We start from the raw sequence: 15,994 nt of genomic DNA on the forward strand, positions 1-15,994 counted from the left end.
TCCCAAGCCTGTACTCCTGCCTCAGAGTATACTTTCCCCATTTGCTTAATTCTAGTAACCACTGCAAGTTATGACCCTGAAATTAATTATGTGAACTTCACATATGTCCTTCTATTAACTAGGTGAGATAACAGGATATTCCACCTGTTGGACAGAAGGTTGGATATCTCAGATCTTAAATTTAATGACTCACCCCACAGTCGTGAAGCTAAATTAAAACATCCTACCTAGAAAACCAGACTCGCAGTGCTAACCTATCTCTGTGCATTAGGACAGCTGTTATGGGCACAAAACCCAATGTAAACATACCTCAGCACAGAAGAAATAACTAACACAGACTTATTCTGGATACTGCTTATTATACCCTACATTCAAATGCTAGGCATTGAGAATGCCAGAAAGGAAAGGGAAAGAAAAAGCAGAATTGTGTTTTGGGAAACAAAGACAGGAAAGGAAAGATAAAAGAATAGTGATTTTACATGCTAAGAAAGGAATACCAGAAGGGAAAGATGAAAGGAAAGCAGGTTTATGTTTGAGGAAAGGAAAAGACAAAAGGATGGCACAGAAGAATAGAGAGTGGTATTTTCTAATCAAAGGTCACCAAAGACAGGCAATACTATTTCAAATAAGTGGAACTTCAACTGATAAGGTTGAACAAACAGACATGGAAAATCGAACACCTGCCAGCAGAGGATAGACATTTCTAGTTAGGAAATAAGGGGTCAGGATAGTTTTACCCTTTACTGTTAAGACAGCTGTAGTCTGGTGCTCTCCGCACACACAGGTGTAGTCTCCTGCATCTTCCTCAGCTATTTCATGTATCACCAGCTCTGCCCGGGTCCCTTCCTGCCTCATTTTGTATTTCTTGCTCATTTTGAGAACCCTCTGGTCCTTCTGCCACTCCACTGGAGCAGCTTTGGTGAGCTCGCAGTGCAGGGTGACATCTCCACCTTCTTCTGCTTCCTTGTTCTTTAGCTCTTCCTTAAAGAGTGGTGGCAGAGCTGAAGGATGCAACACGGACAAACGGTCATCAGAAAACCAGAACTGAAATCCTAATTTCTTTTCCATACTTGGGATTATTTCCCTTTACACCTCTCTTTTTCAGCCTATTCTAAACATTAGCTATAGCCTAGTTCAGGAACTCTGCCTTCTTCAGGCAGGGTAAGTAAGTTTTCCTTACCATAAGTGATCAGTTCCCTGACTGTTGTTTGTCATGGTGAAAAAACAATACTGAAAGGGTCAAAAGTGCTCATGAGTAACACTACTGGGTGCAGTATTTGGAGGCTAGTAGAATGTTGTCATTTTCTCTTTTGTTTTTACCGAAAACTTATAGCCCCATCTGCATGAAAGCAGCCAGAGTTCAAAAGAAAACTGCTTTTAATTTCAAATTGAAATTTGAAGGACCATTATATAGAAGTGGAGAATTTCAAGTTCTCACTATTTCCCACGTTGAAAATTAGAAACCAAAGAATGAAAAAAACTTCAGGAAAAAAATTATTAACATTTACCCACAAATGTGCCTCATGCACAACTACTGTTAGCGGTGCAGTACACAAAGAGCACTTCCAGAACATGTCAGAAAAGTCCATCATTCAGGAAAGCTCAGTGAAGGGTCAGGAGTTTTTGGAAAAAGCTGGAGGGACGGAACTGGATCTTTGACCAATTAAGTTCCTCAGAGACAAGGGCTGTTTGTCCATTAAAATAGATACTATACTCATTAAGGACACGAGAGGATAATATCAGGCAATGAGATTATTAACATACACAAGGATGTATTTCTGTATTGGTCTGTTGGAAGCTAGTAGGATAAAGAAGGGGATAACTGCTGATAACCTGTCTCTGTTGCTGTGTTTTTTTTTTTTTTGTTTGTTTATTATTATTATTATTTTTAGTCCCTAACTGTCAAAATAGTCCTTACTCTGCTGATCCCCACATACAGAGGTGCAGACCCTTGCATCCTTCAAACCTAGGTCAGGGGTACTGGCTCTGAACTCTTATCTCTTTCTGCATGCCTTAAAGAATGTGGTACCCTTCCTGCCACTGCCCAGGAGCAGCGGTGGCCAGGTCACACAGCACCAAGACTTCTCCTCCTTCTGCTTCCCCATCCTTCACTTCTCTGAGCAGTGCTGTAGAGCAGGGTGCCTGACAGACCCCTGTCTGCATGTTATGGAAAAGATTGAAGCTGGCTGAAGTGAACTGTGGAGGTCAGAGGTAAAAGAGCTGGAAAACGTAAATACACAAGAAAAGGGATCCCGAACAGAAAGAAAAATCTCATTCTCCTTTCAAAGGGAAGCAAATTTAACCCCAAAATTTGCCCTGAGATATTTTTTTCTCAGAAAGAAAAAAAAAATAACACAAGTTATTGAGCAATGGCAGAAACACCTGAATTTCAGAATGATGACTATCTATAATGCTATTTATTAATGTTAATAATGACTTTTTACCATGAACTGTTAAGGTTGCTGTTGTCTTCTGGTCACCACAAACACAGGTGTAATTTCCAAAATCTTTTACATCTAGGTCACGTATGACCAACTCAGCAGTGGTGCCATGCTGACTCATTTGATATTTGTCACTTGCTTTTAGCACTTTGGACCCTATTTTCCACTGCACTGGAGCTTCTTTGCTTAATTCACAACGCAGAGAAACTGATGCTCCTTCCAAGACTTCTTCATTTTTCAGTTCTTCCTTGAAAACCACTGGCAGGGCTGGGAATGGAAAGTCAATAGAAAATGTATTTAAACTAAGACCTCTGCATTTGTGCTTAGCATACTGAACTATTAATTCAAGTTTAAATCTGTCCAAGTCAGATACTTCAGCTGTTGGGTTTACCACTACAATGACCTGGAAAACTAAATCCACCAGTGACAGAAAGAAAAGTGCTTAGCTGAAAGGTCAAAGTACAGTACGTCAAAGGATGGATTCAAAATGCAACTTAAAGAACATACGACACAGTTACCCTCCATGGGAGCAGAACATCTCAGCCTAACAGGATCACTTCCTGGGCACTGTGACCTTAAATATGCAGCATAGCCATCTGTCTGTAAGATGAAATAGTCATTTCCTCAGCCCCCTTTTCAGGTATATCAGACAAAATTAAGATGCCAGAACAAAAAGTTCTCCTTTTCTGAATGCAAATTAATCCCTAGGAAAAAGCCTAAAGCTGAGAGGTGAACACTTCATACAGCAGCAGGATGCTGCAAAGAAATAAATAATGGACACTCATCTGCAAGATGAATTTACCATTCACTGTCAGAGAAGCAGTGGTGTGTTGGTCTCCACACACACAGGTGTAATCTCCTGCATCCTGAAGATCTAGCTCACGAATTTCCAGCTCAGCAAGGACATCATCCTGCCGCATGATGTATTTTTCACTTGCTCTGAGTATCTTGTTTCCTTTCTTCCATGACACAGATGCAGCCTTGGTCAGCGCACAGCGCAGAGTGGCTGTTTGGCTTTCCATGGCCTGCAGGTTCTTCAGTTTGTCTTTGAAAAGTGCAGGCAGGGCTGAAGGTCACAAAATGGACAGAGGGCATTAAAATGACATGTCAGACAGGTGATGGAAGAGATGAGGAGGTACAGAAAGAGAGAACATTTTAGTGTGGAAAGAGATTCCTTTCCTCATAATCCTAGGACATTAGATAAACCAACAGATGGAAAAGTAGCCTGGGTGCAACCAGATCTTAAAGACAGCTTACAAATAAATACAAATTCAGCTAGAGATGAACACACAACAAATAGCGATGAGCTGGTAAAGAAATACACAATGGTACAGATATACAGATATAATTTTTTTTACCATTCACTATCAAGGCAGCTGTTGTCTCCTGTTCTCCACACACACAAGTGTATTCTCCAGCATCTTTCAGTTCTACATCATGGACAAGCAGCTTCACGACTGTGCCCTCCTGTTTCATTTTGTATTTGTCGCTGGCTTTGAGCAAAGTGCTTCCCTTTCTCCACTCTGCCTGAGCAACTTTGGTCAGCTCGCAGCGCAGAGTGGCCGTTCGACCTTCTGTTACTTCCTCATCCTTCAGGCCTTCCTTGATGCGTGCAGGCAGTGCTGAGGATGCAATGACAGCAGGTTAAAAAGGAGCCACAAACACAGCCTCCGGATGAGGGGCAGAGCTGTGATGGGGAAAAGCTAGAGTAACAGCGGGGAGATGTCTTAGGGCCTGGTCTCTATTTCATAAGGGATCAGGTCCTAAAGCCAGTTTGTATGGGGTGTAGGTTTTCCTCTTAGATCATAAAATACATATTAATTACCATGACATGCAATGTCAGACAAGAACTATGCAGAGATAACAATGGACATGGGAAAAAATAATCAAATCAAAAGCTTGAAAATGAGGACATCTAGATGAAAATGGTTATTACCGTGTACTGCTAAGGAAGCTGTGGACTGCTTATCCCCACACACACAGGTGTAATCACCAGCATCACTCTCATCTAGGTTATGGATCACCAGTTCTGCAGTGGCATCCTTCTGCCTCATTTTGTATTTCTCACTAGGTTTGAGTACTCTGTGCCCCTTTTTCCATTCCACTGGAGCAGTCTTGGTCAACTCACAGCGCAGAGTGACTACTTCACCCTCAGTGGCTTCCTCATCTCTTAACTCTTCTTTGAAGAGAGCCGGAAGGGCTGAGAAACAAAGGAGCAAACATTTTCATGACATGCAACTTTTGGCCACCAAAAAATAAAAATTAACCTGATGTTTACCACTATCTGTCCATGCCTCATTATTGACATAAGAACCATTGCACAGAAGGAAGATACCAATTTGTATCACAGCCACAAACAGCAGGAATGGGAAGACTTCATGTATGGCCCAAACTATAACTTCCTTAGTATAATTCAGCCTGGAAGTTCGATATAGAAGGTTATACCATCAGAAAAAAAAAGCTAAAGGAAAAAATGAAAAGCTTTATACATTAAGGATGCCTACAGACTTAGCTTGAAAGTTAGAATGAGGCTGAAGGGCAAAATCACAGACATATAGAAAGGTCTTGGGTAACAATAAAAAGGAAAAAGAAGTAGGATGCCTCCATTGTGAATATATTCTGTAAGATCATCACACCAGAAGGTTCAGGAATATCATAACACCCACCTCTTTTGGAACAAAGAATGGAATCATTTAAAGGATAAGATTGGATGGCTCTGTGGTGGTAAAATGTACTGTGGAAGTAGTAGGATGGGACGATGTCTGTTAAGTCTTTGGAAAGGGGTGGGGACCACTTTTAGATGAAGAATATATATATGAAAGAAACGAAGAGAAGGATCTCCAAGTCCTGACTCCAACCATCAAGAAATAAATATTTGGGAATACAGATGTGGAGGATAATGGGGCAGCCACCAATATGAAGCAGGGGAGCTCGTGGATTTTAGGACAGGCAATGATGGAGCAAAGAAAAGGGAAATTATGTGGGAAACAAGAAGGCAAGCTTCAATAATTTAAGAATTGTTAATTATGACCAAGTAGAGGCAAATATAAAGACAAGGTTTAAGAGAGCAAAAAGCTTCTTGAAAAAAAAAAAAAAAACAATATTAAGGGCATAATTACACAGATTATGCGACTACAAGGACCATCAGGGACAGCCTGTCTAAATTGTTAATTCTTCAATGTCCTGAAACTCAGAAGAGCTGTAAAATATGGGTGGTTTAGATCACTGTGAAAGAAATACTACAGAATATAGAGGCAAAATCAGAAAGGTCAGGTTCCCTGCATGTCTCAAGAGGGTCAAGGGTAGTTCCCCGTTCCTGGGCTCTGGCACCTCATGGACAAAGATACTGATATGAAAGAAGGGCTGAAAGGTAATCTGCAAAATGATGCTGATATCAAATGTCTCCAGACACAGATGCACATTCTGTGTAGTTGTATCCAGCAACTGGCTGGTATTCTCTGCTTGCCTTGTAGCACTTGGTTTTATCAAAATATTATCATGCAAATCCCAGAAAATCTGGCCAGTTTGTACTAGAAAGAAACAGAAATAATACAATGATATTCTGTAAGTAGATTAGAAGGAAGAAAAACAACAAGAAACAAGTTGGTCTACCTCTCTTTCAGGAATGTAAATTGATAGTTGGTGACACAGAGAAAACTGAAGTGTTTACCTCCTTTTTCTTTTTTAATGTTAAAGGTTAATGATAGCGAAGAAAATAATAGAAACTCTGACTGGGATAAGGAAAAAAACAGATTAGAGAACATTTAAATAAACTTGATATTCTAAAAAGCACCTTGGTGTGATGACGTGTCCTGAAATACTTAAGGAACAAGCTGAACCAATATCAGACATAAACAGTTGCACTGGAGAAATCCAAGAGAATGGGAGATGTTCCAGAAGTACAGAAAATTAGAAATTCAGAGATGGAAAATGTCTCACAGACTGAAATACAGGCACTTAATTCTCACAATGTAAACCAAGAGTCTAAGCTCCCCGGACAGATCCAGACAAACTCAGTGGAGCCAGTGGATCTATCTGCTATCCATCTATCTATCAGTAAACATCTGCTACAAGGTAAACTGGTTGTCTCCCTGGCTTCCACTGACCGAGTTGACTAGATCTCCACTGACAACAACAGGAATTTAGGAATACTCACCAGTTTTACTCATTGAGCTGAATTTCACCCACAGTGCTTGTCTTGAAAAAAGACGGGACAGGGAGAGGCAGAGAGAGGATCCAAAGAATAATGGACATTTTAGCTTAACTTTAATTCTCTGAAAAAAATATTGTAGCAATACACTCGGATTTGCCAAGAGCTATTCTCTTCATGAAGGAGTGGACCAGCGTAATTTTTCTTTAGTTAAATTAGTAAATTTCACTGATCGAAACAGGATATGCTGTACACCTTGATTTTATAAAGCTCTTAAGCTCTTAAATTTTATTAAAGCTCTTATCCTGAAATAATTCTAGGAAGGAAGCACTATCAATTTGAAAACCTGTCAAAAAAGCAACTAGGATTTACAGTCACAATGAAAGAATGAGTTGAGCAGAGTACTTCAATACTCTGGAGCCCAGTAGCATTCAGCATTTTCTTTAGTGACTCGGACAATGAAATGCAGAGTACTTTTAATAATTTGGCAGGTGATCTCAAGATGGGAAAGGAGAGAAACTGAAAGCAGTTTGTTAAACAGGATTAGGACTAAGATCTTGATGAAGCAGTGGTGAAAAAAATAGGCTGCAATCCAGCAAGAGCAGGCACAAAATACTGTATTTAGGAGCAATCAGCCACACCAATACAGGATAGAGAACAATAGGCAGCAGATTTGCAGAGAGAGGTTTGAGGCTACAAGAGATCACAGCGCAAACACAAGTCAAGAAATGCAATTCTGATGTGAATAAAGCAATCATCATAATAGGATGTATAAAATGGAGTGTCATATGCAAGATACATGAAGTCCTTCCATCCTGCTCCAGTCTGGAAAGCCTCAGATGGAGCACTTTAGTCCACTTTTGGCCATCACACTTCTAGAAAGATGTGGATTAACTGAAGATGGTCCAGAAAGTAATAAAGATGAGCCGAAGTCTAGAAAACATGACCTATGAAGAAAGAGTGAAAGGAATGAAGTTACTTAGTCCAGAAAAGAGAATACAGGAGGAGACATGATAAAAAATTTCAAATCTGTAAAGTCACAGAGAGAAAATAATATTTCTCCCTGTCCACGGGACATGGGAAAAGAAGTAAGGATATAAGCCAGCTCAAGAAAGATTTTTGTTGGCATTAGAAAGACCTTTCTAGCAGTAATGACAGCTAGGCAGTAGAATGAGTACCGAGGGGAACTGCAGATTCTTTACCATTAGAGTTTTCAAGTGCAGACTAGATAGGGATGATGACGTGGGGCTTAAGGATGGACTAGATGACCTGTAGATGTTCTTTCCAATTCTGTTTTCCACAGCTAAATTGGAAGTGCAAGATTAAACCCATCCTTGCATTACAGGTAAATATCACGGTGAAAAAGTCTGGGCACTGAAGCAAAGAAAATGACTCATACTGATTTTCCAGGTGAGAAAGATGGTTGAAACTGCTTCCTACTGTCTTACATTACTTGTGGAAATAAAGTTCTCCTTTCTTCCAAAGAAAGTTTACAGGTGAATTTGACTGAGGACTGTGAAGCACTCTCACACTTCATAATGCTGAGTATTCTGCAATATCAGAATAAAAATCTACATGACTTTTAGTTACGGCTATATAAAAAAGTTGAATTGGATCTTTTTTTTTTTTTGCACTATTCATAATAATCTGTCAAATCCTAATGTAACTTGAAATCTAAGATCACTCTGTTTTAAGAAGTACAAGTGTGCCTGCTACTCCATCTCCCTAGGTCCAAGTCAGAAGTATGTAAACCGGAACAAAAAATGCAAGCATGTGGAATCCTTCAGCCTTCAGTGTGGTACAAAGCAATACAGCCATGCACCAAAAAGAGCAGGGAGAGGAAAACAGGGAAAGTGTTAGTATAATCCATGGAACTAGAATTCTAGTTAGAATTAGATAAAAATCACAATAAATGAAAATAAATAAATAAATGCATTACAGACAGAATTAATGACGTCAAGATTAGAGAAAGAACTCATTGTGAGTCAGTACTTAGGCTCCCAGAGGAAGACAGGAGAAACACCACACAAAAGTATAATTTCTAATTTCTGTGTTTGTGTGTTTTTGTTTTTCTTTTACCGTGCACTGTCAATGCTGCAGTAGTCTTCTCGTCTCCACACACACAGGTATACTCCCCAGCGTCCTTGACTTCTAAAGCATGGATCAGTAGTTGTGCTGTGGTACCTTCCTGTCTCATAGTATATTTTTCACTTGATTTGAGTACTTTGTGTTTCTTTTTCCACTCCACAGAGGCAGCCCTAGATAGCTCACATTGTAGTGTGGCTGTTCCACCTTCTGTGGCTTCCTCATTCTTCATCTCTTCCTTGAAGTGTGCAGGCAAGGCTGAGGAGTTCAAAATGAAGAGAATGTATGATCATAGTAGCTATCCAAGTGACTACTTATCTGGTCCGTGGACCACATGGGACAAGTAAAACCTTCCCTAATCAAACTGGAATTGATAATCACTTTGAGAAAAATATGATGGTGACTCTGGAAAGTTGGAGAACACCTTTTTCATAAGGCAGAGTTTTTTACTGTGACGTGGTCTGTGGCATGAAATGGAGAAACATACTAGTCCATTTCTTCAGACTCTGCAAGACTGAGTCCTGCCTTACTTTGAGTACTGCTAGCACAATGGAAAACAAAGCCTAACTGCAGTGTCTAAGATCTATTACAATGCAAATCATTACTGAAAAAGTTCATAAATGAAACTATATCTGAAGCATCGATCTCAATTTTCCATGAGATTTATCCTCAGATAATGATCTAGCAGAACTTGACAGTGAAATCATTCTCAAAGAATGTTTAACACCACACTGAAAACTCAAAAATAACTCATCACCAAATTCTAATACTGTCAGCTTTGGGATTGTAATATCTTATCAACCAACATCTGACTAATATGACTTTCCTTCTTTAGCAACTACTGCTGCACATGAGCATCAAAGAAGTGACTTGGAACCCAGACGAATAATTGAAATTTTTGGAAGAAACATCTGACCTTTGCCTGGTATTGACCAGTGCATTCAGGACTTTATGCCCATGTCCAACCATACGTAGCTAAATTCAGAAATACGGCTGCAATTTCTAGGCTGATCCTATCATGTTTTTAAGAAATAGCTGGTCGGAAATAATCTACTTAATTAGTTATATGAGTTTTTTACCATTCACTTTTACGGCAGCTGTAGTTTTCTGATCTCCGTAACAGCATGTGTAATCTCCAGCATCTGTCAGATCTAAGTCACGGATCATCAGCTCAGCAATTGTGCCCTCACATCTTATGGAGAACTTGTCATTTGGCTCTAGGACTCTGTCTCCTTTCCTCCATTCCACAGAAGCTGCAGGCTTGTTCAGTTCACAGCACAAAGTGACTGTACCATTTTCTGTGGCTTCCATGTTCTTCAATTCTTTTTTAAAATGCGGAGGAAGGGCTGAAGATCACAGGTGAAGAGAGAGCACTTTAAAAGTGAGGAAATAATGCATCTTGTCTGCTCCACTGGATTAAAACCCTTTAATCTCTAAAAGTTGTGATTAAAATATATAGCACCCAAGAGACAGACAACAACAATTTTACGGGCTTCCCTGCCTTATTCTTTGTGACATACTCCTTTCAGCATGTATAAACTGAACTGGAAATCAGGATTGCAGAACTATGACTTCGGTACTGGGATGTATGTTTTAAAGGCATTTTAAGATATAAACAACAGAAAGCTGGCCCCAAGCCTTACATGAGCTTGCACAGCTCTGTCTTAAGATCAGATGAACAATCAAAAGGAATGCTATGTTAATTAGAATTCCAGGCTGCAATGCATCTTTCTCACCTATCTTTCTCAATTGTTATCATAACAGAGCACCTTCCAATTCTATTCAAGAAAAAGAAGTGAAATCCCAGTGATATGCCTAGAAATCAATTAAAGGAAATACTGAAAGTGCTATTTATGACCAAGGTCATCATTATCTGCTTCCAAACTCGATTAACATGATAGAACAGGGACAGAAAAGACTGTGATGCCATTTATCATTCCCAAGTGACAGACTTTCAGTAAAAGATATTTAAAGTGGTTTACACAGCTATCATAAAAATTTAAAGTAATACATGGAATCAAGACTCATTTGTGATCCTACATGAGTGCCAGAAGACAAAAAATCCCTATTAAATTTATGTATTTTACCATGCACGGTCAGGGATGCACTAGTTGTCTTCTCTCCGCACACACACGTGTAATCTCCCGCATCTTGTTCCTCCAGGTTATGGATTGTCAGCTCAGCAATGGTATCCTTCAGCCTCATTTTGTATTTGTCACTAGGCTTGAGCACCTCTTGCCCTTTCTTCCACTCCACCGGAGTGGATTTGGTTAGCTCACACTGCAGAACAGCTGTCCCACTTTCTGTGGCTTCCATATTGGCGAGCTCTTTTTTGAACAGTGTAGGCAAAGCTAAGGAATGTAATATAAACAGAGTACATCAAAACCGTTGACTGGACCTTGAGGAACCTAGGACTAGATCCCGAGGCTTGTCCTTCACCATCACAGGAAAACAAAACATACAGTCTCTGTAAGCAGTCATCTTGCACTAACTAGAAAACTATTGCAGGGTCTCACAAGGATAATTGCCACAATAACCCACTTCTAAAATTAAATTATGCAGTACACTTGCCATTTCCCTGCTGATTCCAGTGGTCCTCTCTATCCATTTCAGTCCAAATTCATCTATCTTGAACATTAATGACTTGAATTCTGATTGAAAGTCATAGCCCTTGATGCCAGCACTGCTAGCTGGAGATCTTTACATGAAACGACTTTCCTAACACCTTAACTGATGTTTCTTGTTCAGAAAAAAACAGTTATATAATTTTAGGTGCACCTTTAAGCCATAATTTTCAAGGGCATAAAGGCTCTAATATGAGGAATACAGGTGTTTTTTTCAGCAGCACTCTGCAAGTTGCCTTGTGGTGTGTCACCATAGCAAAAAGGAAGTGATTTGCACAAGGAAGAAAGTGCCAGCTCAGAGGAAGGCAAGAGCAGAAGCACCTTTGACTGGGAGAAAGAAGAGGTAAAAGCATGTAAAAGTGTGCTGAGAAATCTGAGAGAAGAGAGTTTGTCTCCAGCACCTCATCCTTAAGATATACCTCAAATAAAAACATTCCTTTCAGTTATTGGAACTGTATGTCAGCTGCTGCTGCCAGAGGTGTAACCAAAGGTTTTCACTATTCACCATGGCAGAAACAGGATTATATTTTGCCTAACTTCTCTCTAAATCAGGGCCTTCAGAGTAATGGCTTGTTGTTGGTGATTTTTGTTCATTTGTTTGTTTTTTGAAAGTGCCATTTCACCAGCACAATGTATCATTGTCCTGCAAAAAAGGATGGTCTTTCTCTCCCAAACAGAGAACAAAAATCTCTTGCTAACCAAGCTCAGCACCCTTAACGAACATTCCTCCAATCCACTGACACCAGTGAGACACAAGGGACAATCCTTCTGAGAACAAGCTATTTGCTAGAGCCCTGGACACTTTTGGCCTTACATACAGCTGCCTTTTCACACTAACAACATGCAGAAGGGTCTAGGGTAAGAAATTCTCACAACTCTATGCTGCCATAAGGCCATCAGTGTCAAACTGACAAACAGTGGGAGACAGGATGAAATAAAGGCAGCCAGCAAACCAAGAAAAGGCTGCAGAATGAAAACATCAACACGGGTGAGAAAGTGATCTGCCAGAGAAAAGGGGGATCTCTGAAATGCTGTTATCATAGAGGAGAATGTTTTGTTTGTTTGTTTTTTACCATGGACTGTCAGGACAGCTGAGGTCTTCTGATCTCCACACACACAAGTATATTCTCCGGTATCTTCTACCTCCAGATCTCGGATCAACAGCTCTGCAGAGGTTTCTTCTTGTCTCATCCTATACTTATCACTTGGTTTGAGTGTCTTGTCCCCCTTTTTCCACTCCACTGGGACCCCGACCTTGCTCAGCTCGCAGTGCAGTGTGGCTGTTGCACCATCTGTGGCTTCTCTGTTTTTCAAACCTTCTTTGAAAAACGCAGGCAAAGCTGAGAGACAGCAATATGAGCAGTGAGACGTAACGCTCCAAAGAGTTAAAATTAAACACCGATGTTTAATTTTCCTTTTCCTTCTTGTCCTGAATTGGTTTATCAACACAAGAACATAAATTGTCAATAGTTTCTATGAAAAAGTGTGAGGAATGAAATAACTGCGAAAAGATTCAGTGCTTCCAGTAATTCATAGAGATTTTTTTACATGTACTCAGAGTCACAAACCAACAGAAGTAGAAAACCCTTTTTTTTCCTGTGAAATTTCAAAGAAAAAAGCTAATTTGAAATTTCTGAAAAAAATTGGGTTTTCTCATATGAAGTTTTAAAGCATAATGAAAGGAGGATATTTACTATGTTTTCACAAACTTAAGTAAATGAGAAGACATTCTACACTAAAAAATGAAACACTGAAGTTTTATTCTAAATGTCAGTTTGAAATGAAATTGTTCATTTCAATACATGATGGGAAAACAAGCATTTTCACTTCAACTGAAATATTCTTTCAAATATGTCAGTTGCAGTAAAAATCAAAGTTTGCAATGAGCCTGATCATCACTAAGAAAGTACTTAGAAGTACTCTACTTTACACAGTAGAGTAACTGAATACAATGACAACTGGCCTGTATATATAAAAGCACCTTGTTGTCCTAGGAATAGAGTATGGGAATAAGATTCTAGGGAATTAGCCAACCTTTCTGAATGTGATGAAACCTTAACACCACTAAGTCATAGTCCGTTTTAATGGGCTTGAGCATAACAGGAAGTCTGATAAAGGAGAACCAAAATGATCGACTCTCACTAAAATGGTAGCAGCCATCCTGGTTGCCTATCTTTTCTCAGAGCTTGTATTTTGACACCCCTCCTGTGCCACGCACACCAGCCATGCTGACACCAATAGGAACACTTCATGGACATCAGTGGGCTCTGGGTATGGGCCTGGCAGTAGGAAAGGGGGTAACTAGGTGTCTGCCCAAACAGACAGAGAAAACAAGATAGTTAATTTTAGTATGTGTCTTGTTTTGTTAGTTTTACCATGTACTGTTAGAACTGCCATAGTCTGCTGGTCTCCACACACGCAGGAATAATTTCCATCATCCGTCGTGTCTAGATTTTGGATTATAAGCTCAGCAACGACACCTTCTCGTTTCATTTTATACTTGTCACTTGATTTGAGGGTCTTGAATCCCTTTTTCCACTCCACAATAGCAGCAGCCTTGTTCAGCTCACAGCGCAGAGAGACACTTTTACCTTCTGTAGCTTCTGCATCTTTCAGTTCTTTGGTGAAAAGAGTGGGTAGGACTGCAGAGTAAATGGAATACAGACACAGCATCAAAGCTGAGAAAGCCTGACCCATGACCTACTGGCTCTCGTCCCTTGTCTCCCTGAACCTGCACGTCACTAAAGTCACAAAACCTTCTTCACACTCCAGGATTGTGTTCCATCTCTAACAATTCACAAGAGATTTTAATTTGCCTTTTTTTTTTTTTTTGTCCTCTCACTTTAAAATTTGTTTTGAAAGCAGTCTTGTTTCTCTATAAACTTGACAAGTCATTTACCCTTTTATGCATCATAAAATTAAAGGGATAAAATTAGAGGTCATACGTCAGTATGACGCCCAGAGCATTTTGTTACCCTGGAGCAAAGGACCAGCTCTACAGAAGGGCTTGTATCATGGCCCTGTCTGTATTTTTATAAATGTAACTCCTTAAGTAAAACACTTGCAAACATGCTGTTGGCTTTCCGCAGACATACAGGATATGTTCTGGGATAATTAAAACAAAATTGGTATAAAAAAAAAATAAAAATGTAAAAGGCCTGGGAACAGCAGGAGCATAATAAAGAGTATTTTTTCAGTAAGAATCCTTATGTAGCATTGCATGTTTTTGAAAACTTTTTCCACTTAGCAGTAATGGGTGTAGCAGTTTAAGTAATGAAAGAAAATATTAATCTCACTTTTAGGACAATCCCTATGGGAAAAATTTTAAACAGCAGGTACACGGGACTTGGAGATTGTGTTGAGCTGGGACTTGTACTTCACTTGTCATTTAAACATAGTACAGAGGAAGAAAAATAGCACATCAAGAGGGGATCAGGTGAAGGGTGTGGGAGTGGTGTGCAGAGAGAGAGAGACAGAGGAGAAAAAGAGGGAAAAAATCAGCAAGGGACGGAAATGGAAAGTATACAGAGATCAGATGTAACAGGAGAAAAAGAGGAACAGTTCAGAATTATGCAGGTTTACTTGAGGTGTGTGCCAAGAATTTCTTTTTACCATTTATTGTCAAAGTGGCCGTAGTCTGTTGATCTCCACACACACAGCTGTAATCACCAGCGTCTGTCAAATCCAAATCCCGGATGATCAGCTCCGCAAAGGGGCCTTCCTGCTCTATTTTGTATTTTTCACTTGGTTTGAGGACCTTATTCCCCTTTCTCCACTCAACGGGAGCCGATTTGCTCAGTTTACAGTGCAAAGCAACTGCCTCACCCTCTGTAGCTTCCTTGTTCACCATTTCTTCTTGGAAGAGGATAGGCAAGGCTGAAGGATGCAATACCAACAGAGATGGAATCAGAAATATAACAAAATGATCTGGGCTTTTCTGTGAATTACTGGACTACAGCATACGCATTTAATCAAACGTACTACTACTAGGTGGTTACAGTTGTAAGGGGGAGGAAGATCTCCTGGAGCAGAGAGAAAAAAAAATGGAGAAAACAATATAGAACATTGCTGAGATTTCTCAAAGCTAAAAAAGCACAAGGGAATATTCTCTAACAGGGTGACTCTGGCTCCACAGAGCTACCATAAAACTTCTTCGAAATCATACTGACCAAGCTTCAGACAATCAGCAAATGCTGTCAGACTCACTAAATTTGGGGCTTAATGAGAAACATGTGGAGAATGTTTACCATTCACTTTCAAAGTAGCTGTAGTCTTCTGGTCTTCACACACACAGGTGTAACTCCCGGCATCGGTCAAGTCCAGGTCTTGGATTACCAGCTCAGCAAAGCGGCCTTCCCGTCTCATTTTGTATTTGCCATTTGGCATCAGCACCTTTCCGTCCTTCCTCCACTCGACCGAGCTGCCTGCCTTGCTCAGCTCGCACTGCAGTGTGGCCGTTCCACTCTCTGTGGCTTCCTCATTCTTCAGCTCTTTTTTGAAACGGACTGGCAGGGCTGAGAGACGCAGAATGAACAAGGGATCGCAACCCGAGGCCCTGCCCAGCACCTCTGGTCAGAGGCTGAATTGTGAATGATCAAATACTTATCCTCATACCCTTATCTATAATTACGCCCTGCCTTTTTTGTGGCTGGTAAAAACCACTCTCTACTAACTGTTTCTGTGGAAATCAAAGT

The 15,994-nt window shown here is 40.1% G+C and overlaps 1 protein-coding gene across 1 annotated transcript in view; it reads right to left on the minus strand.

The window, feature by feature from the left end:
• OBSCN (obscurin, cytoskeletal calmodulin and titin-interacting RhoGEF) overlaps positions 1–15,994 on the minus strand; it is a gene marked incomplete at its 5' end in the record, with an annotated part of 184,274 nt that overhangs the window by 95,973 nt on the left and 72,307 nt on the right. The window contains 12 exons of the mRNA XM_083822953.1: positions 738–1,001; positions 2,445–2,708; positions 3,244–3,507; positions 3,800–4,063; positions 4,378–4,641; positions 8,671–8,934; positions 9,756–10,022; positions 10,764–11,027; positions 12,374–12,640; positions 13,676–13,942; positions 14,913–15,176; positions 15,548–15,814. Of these exons, the coding sequence (XP_083679079.1) occupies positions 738–1,001; positions 2,445–2,708; positions 3,244–3,507; positions 3,800–4,063; positions 4,378–4,641; positions 8,671–8,934; positions 9,756–10,022; positions 10,764–11,027; positions 12,374–12,640; positions 13,676–13,942; positions 14,913–15,176; positions 15,548–15,814 (3,180 nt within the window). The remainder of the gene's footprint in view (positions 1–737; positions 1,002–2,444; positions 2,709–3,243; positions 3,508–3,799; positions 4,064–4,377; positions 4,642–8,670; positions 8,935–9,755; positions 10,023–10,763; positions 11,028–12,373; positions 12,641–13,675; positions 13,943–14,912; positions 15,177–15,547; positions 15,815–15,994) is intronic.

This window comes from Anser anser, assembly GCF_964211835.1.
Source record: "Anser anser genome assembly, chromosome: 2".
In the NCBI taxonomy this organism is placed as follows: Eukaryota; Metazoa; Chordata; class Aves; order Anseriformes; family Anatidae; genus Anser; species Anser anser.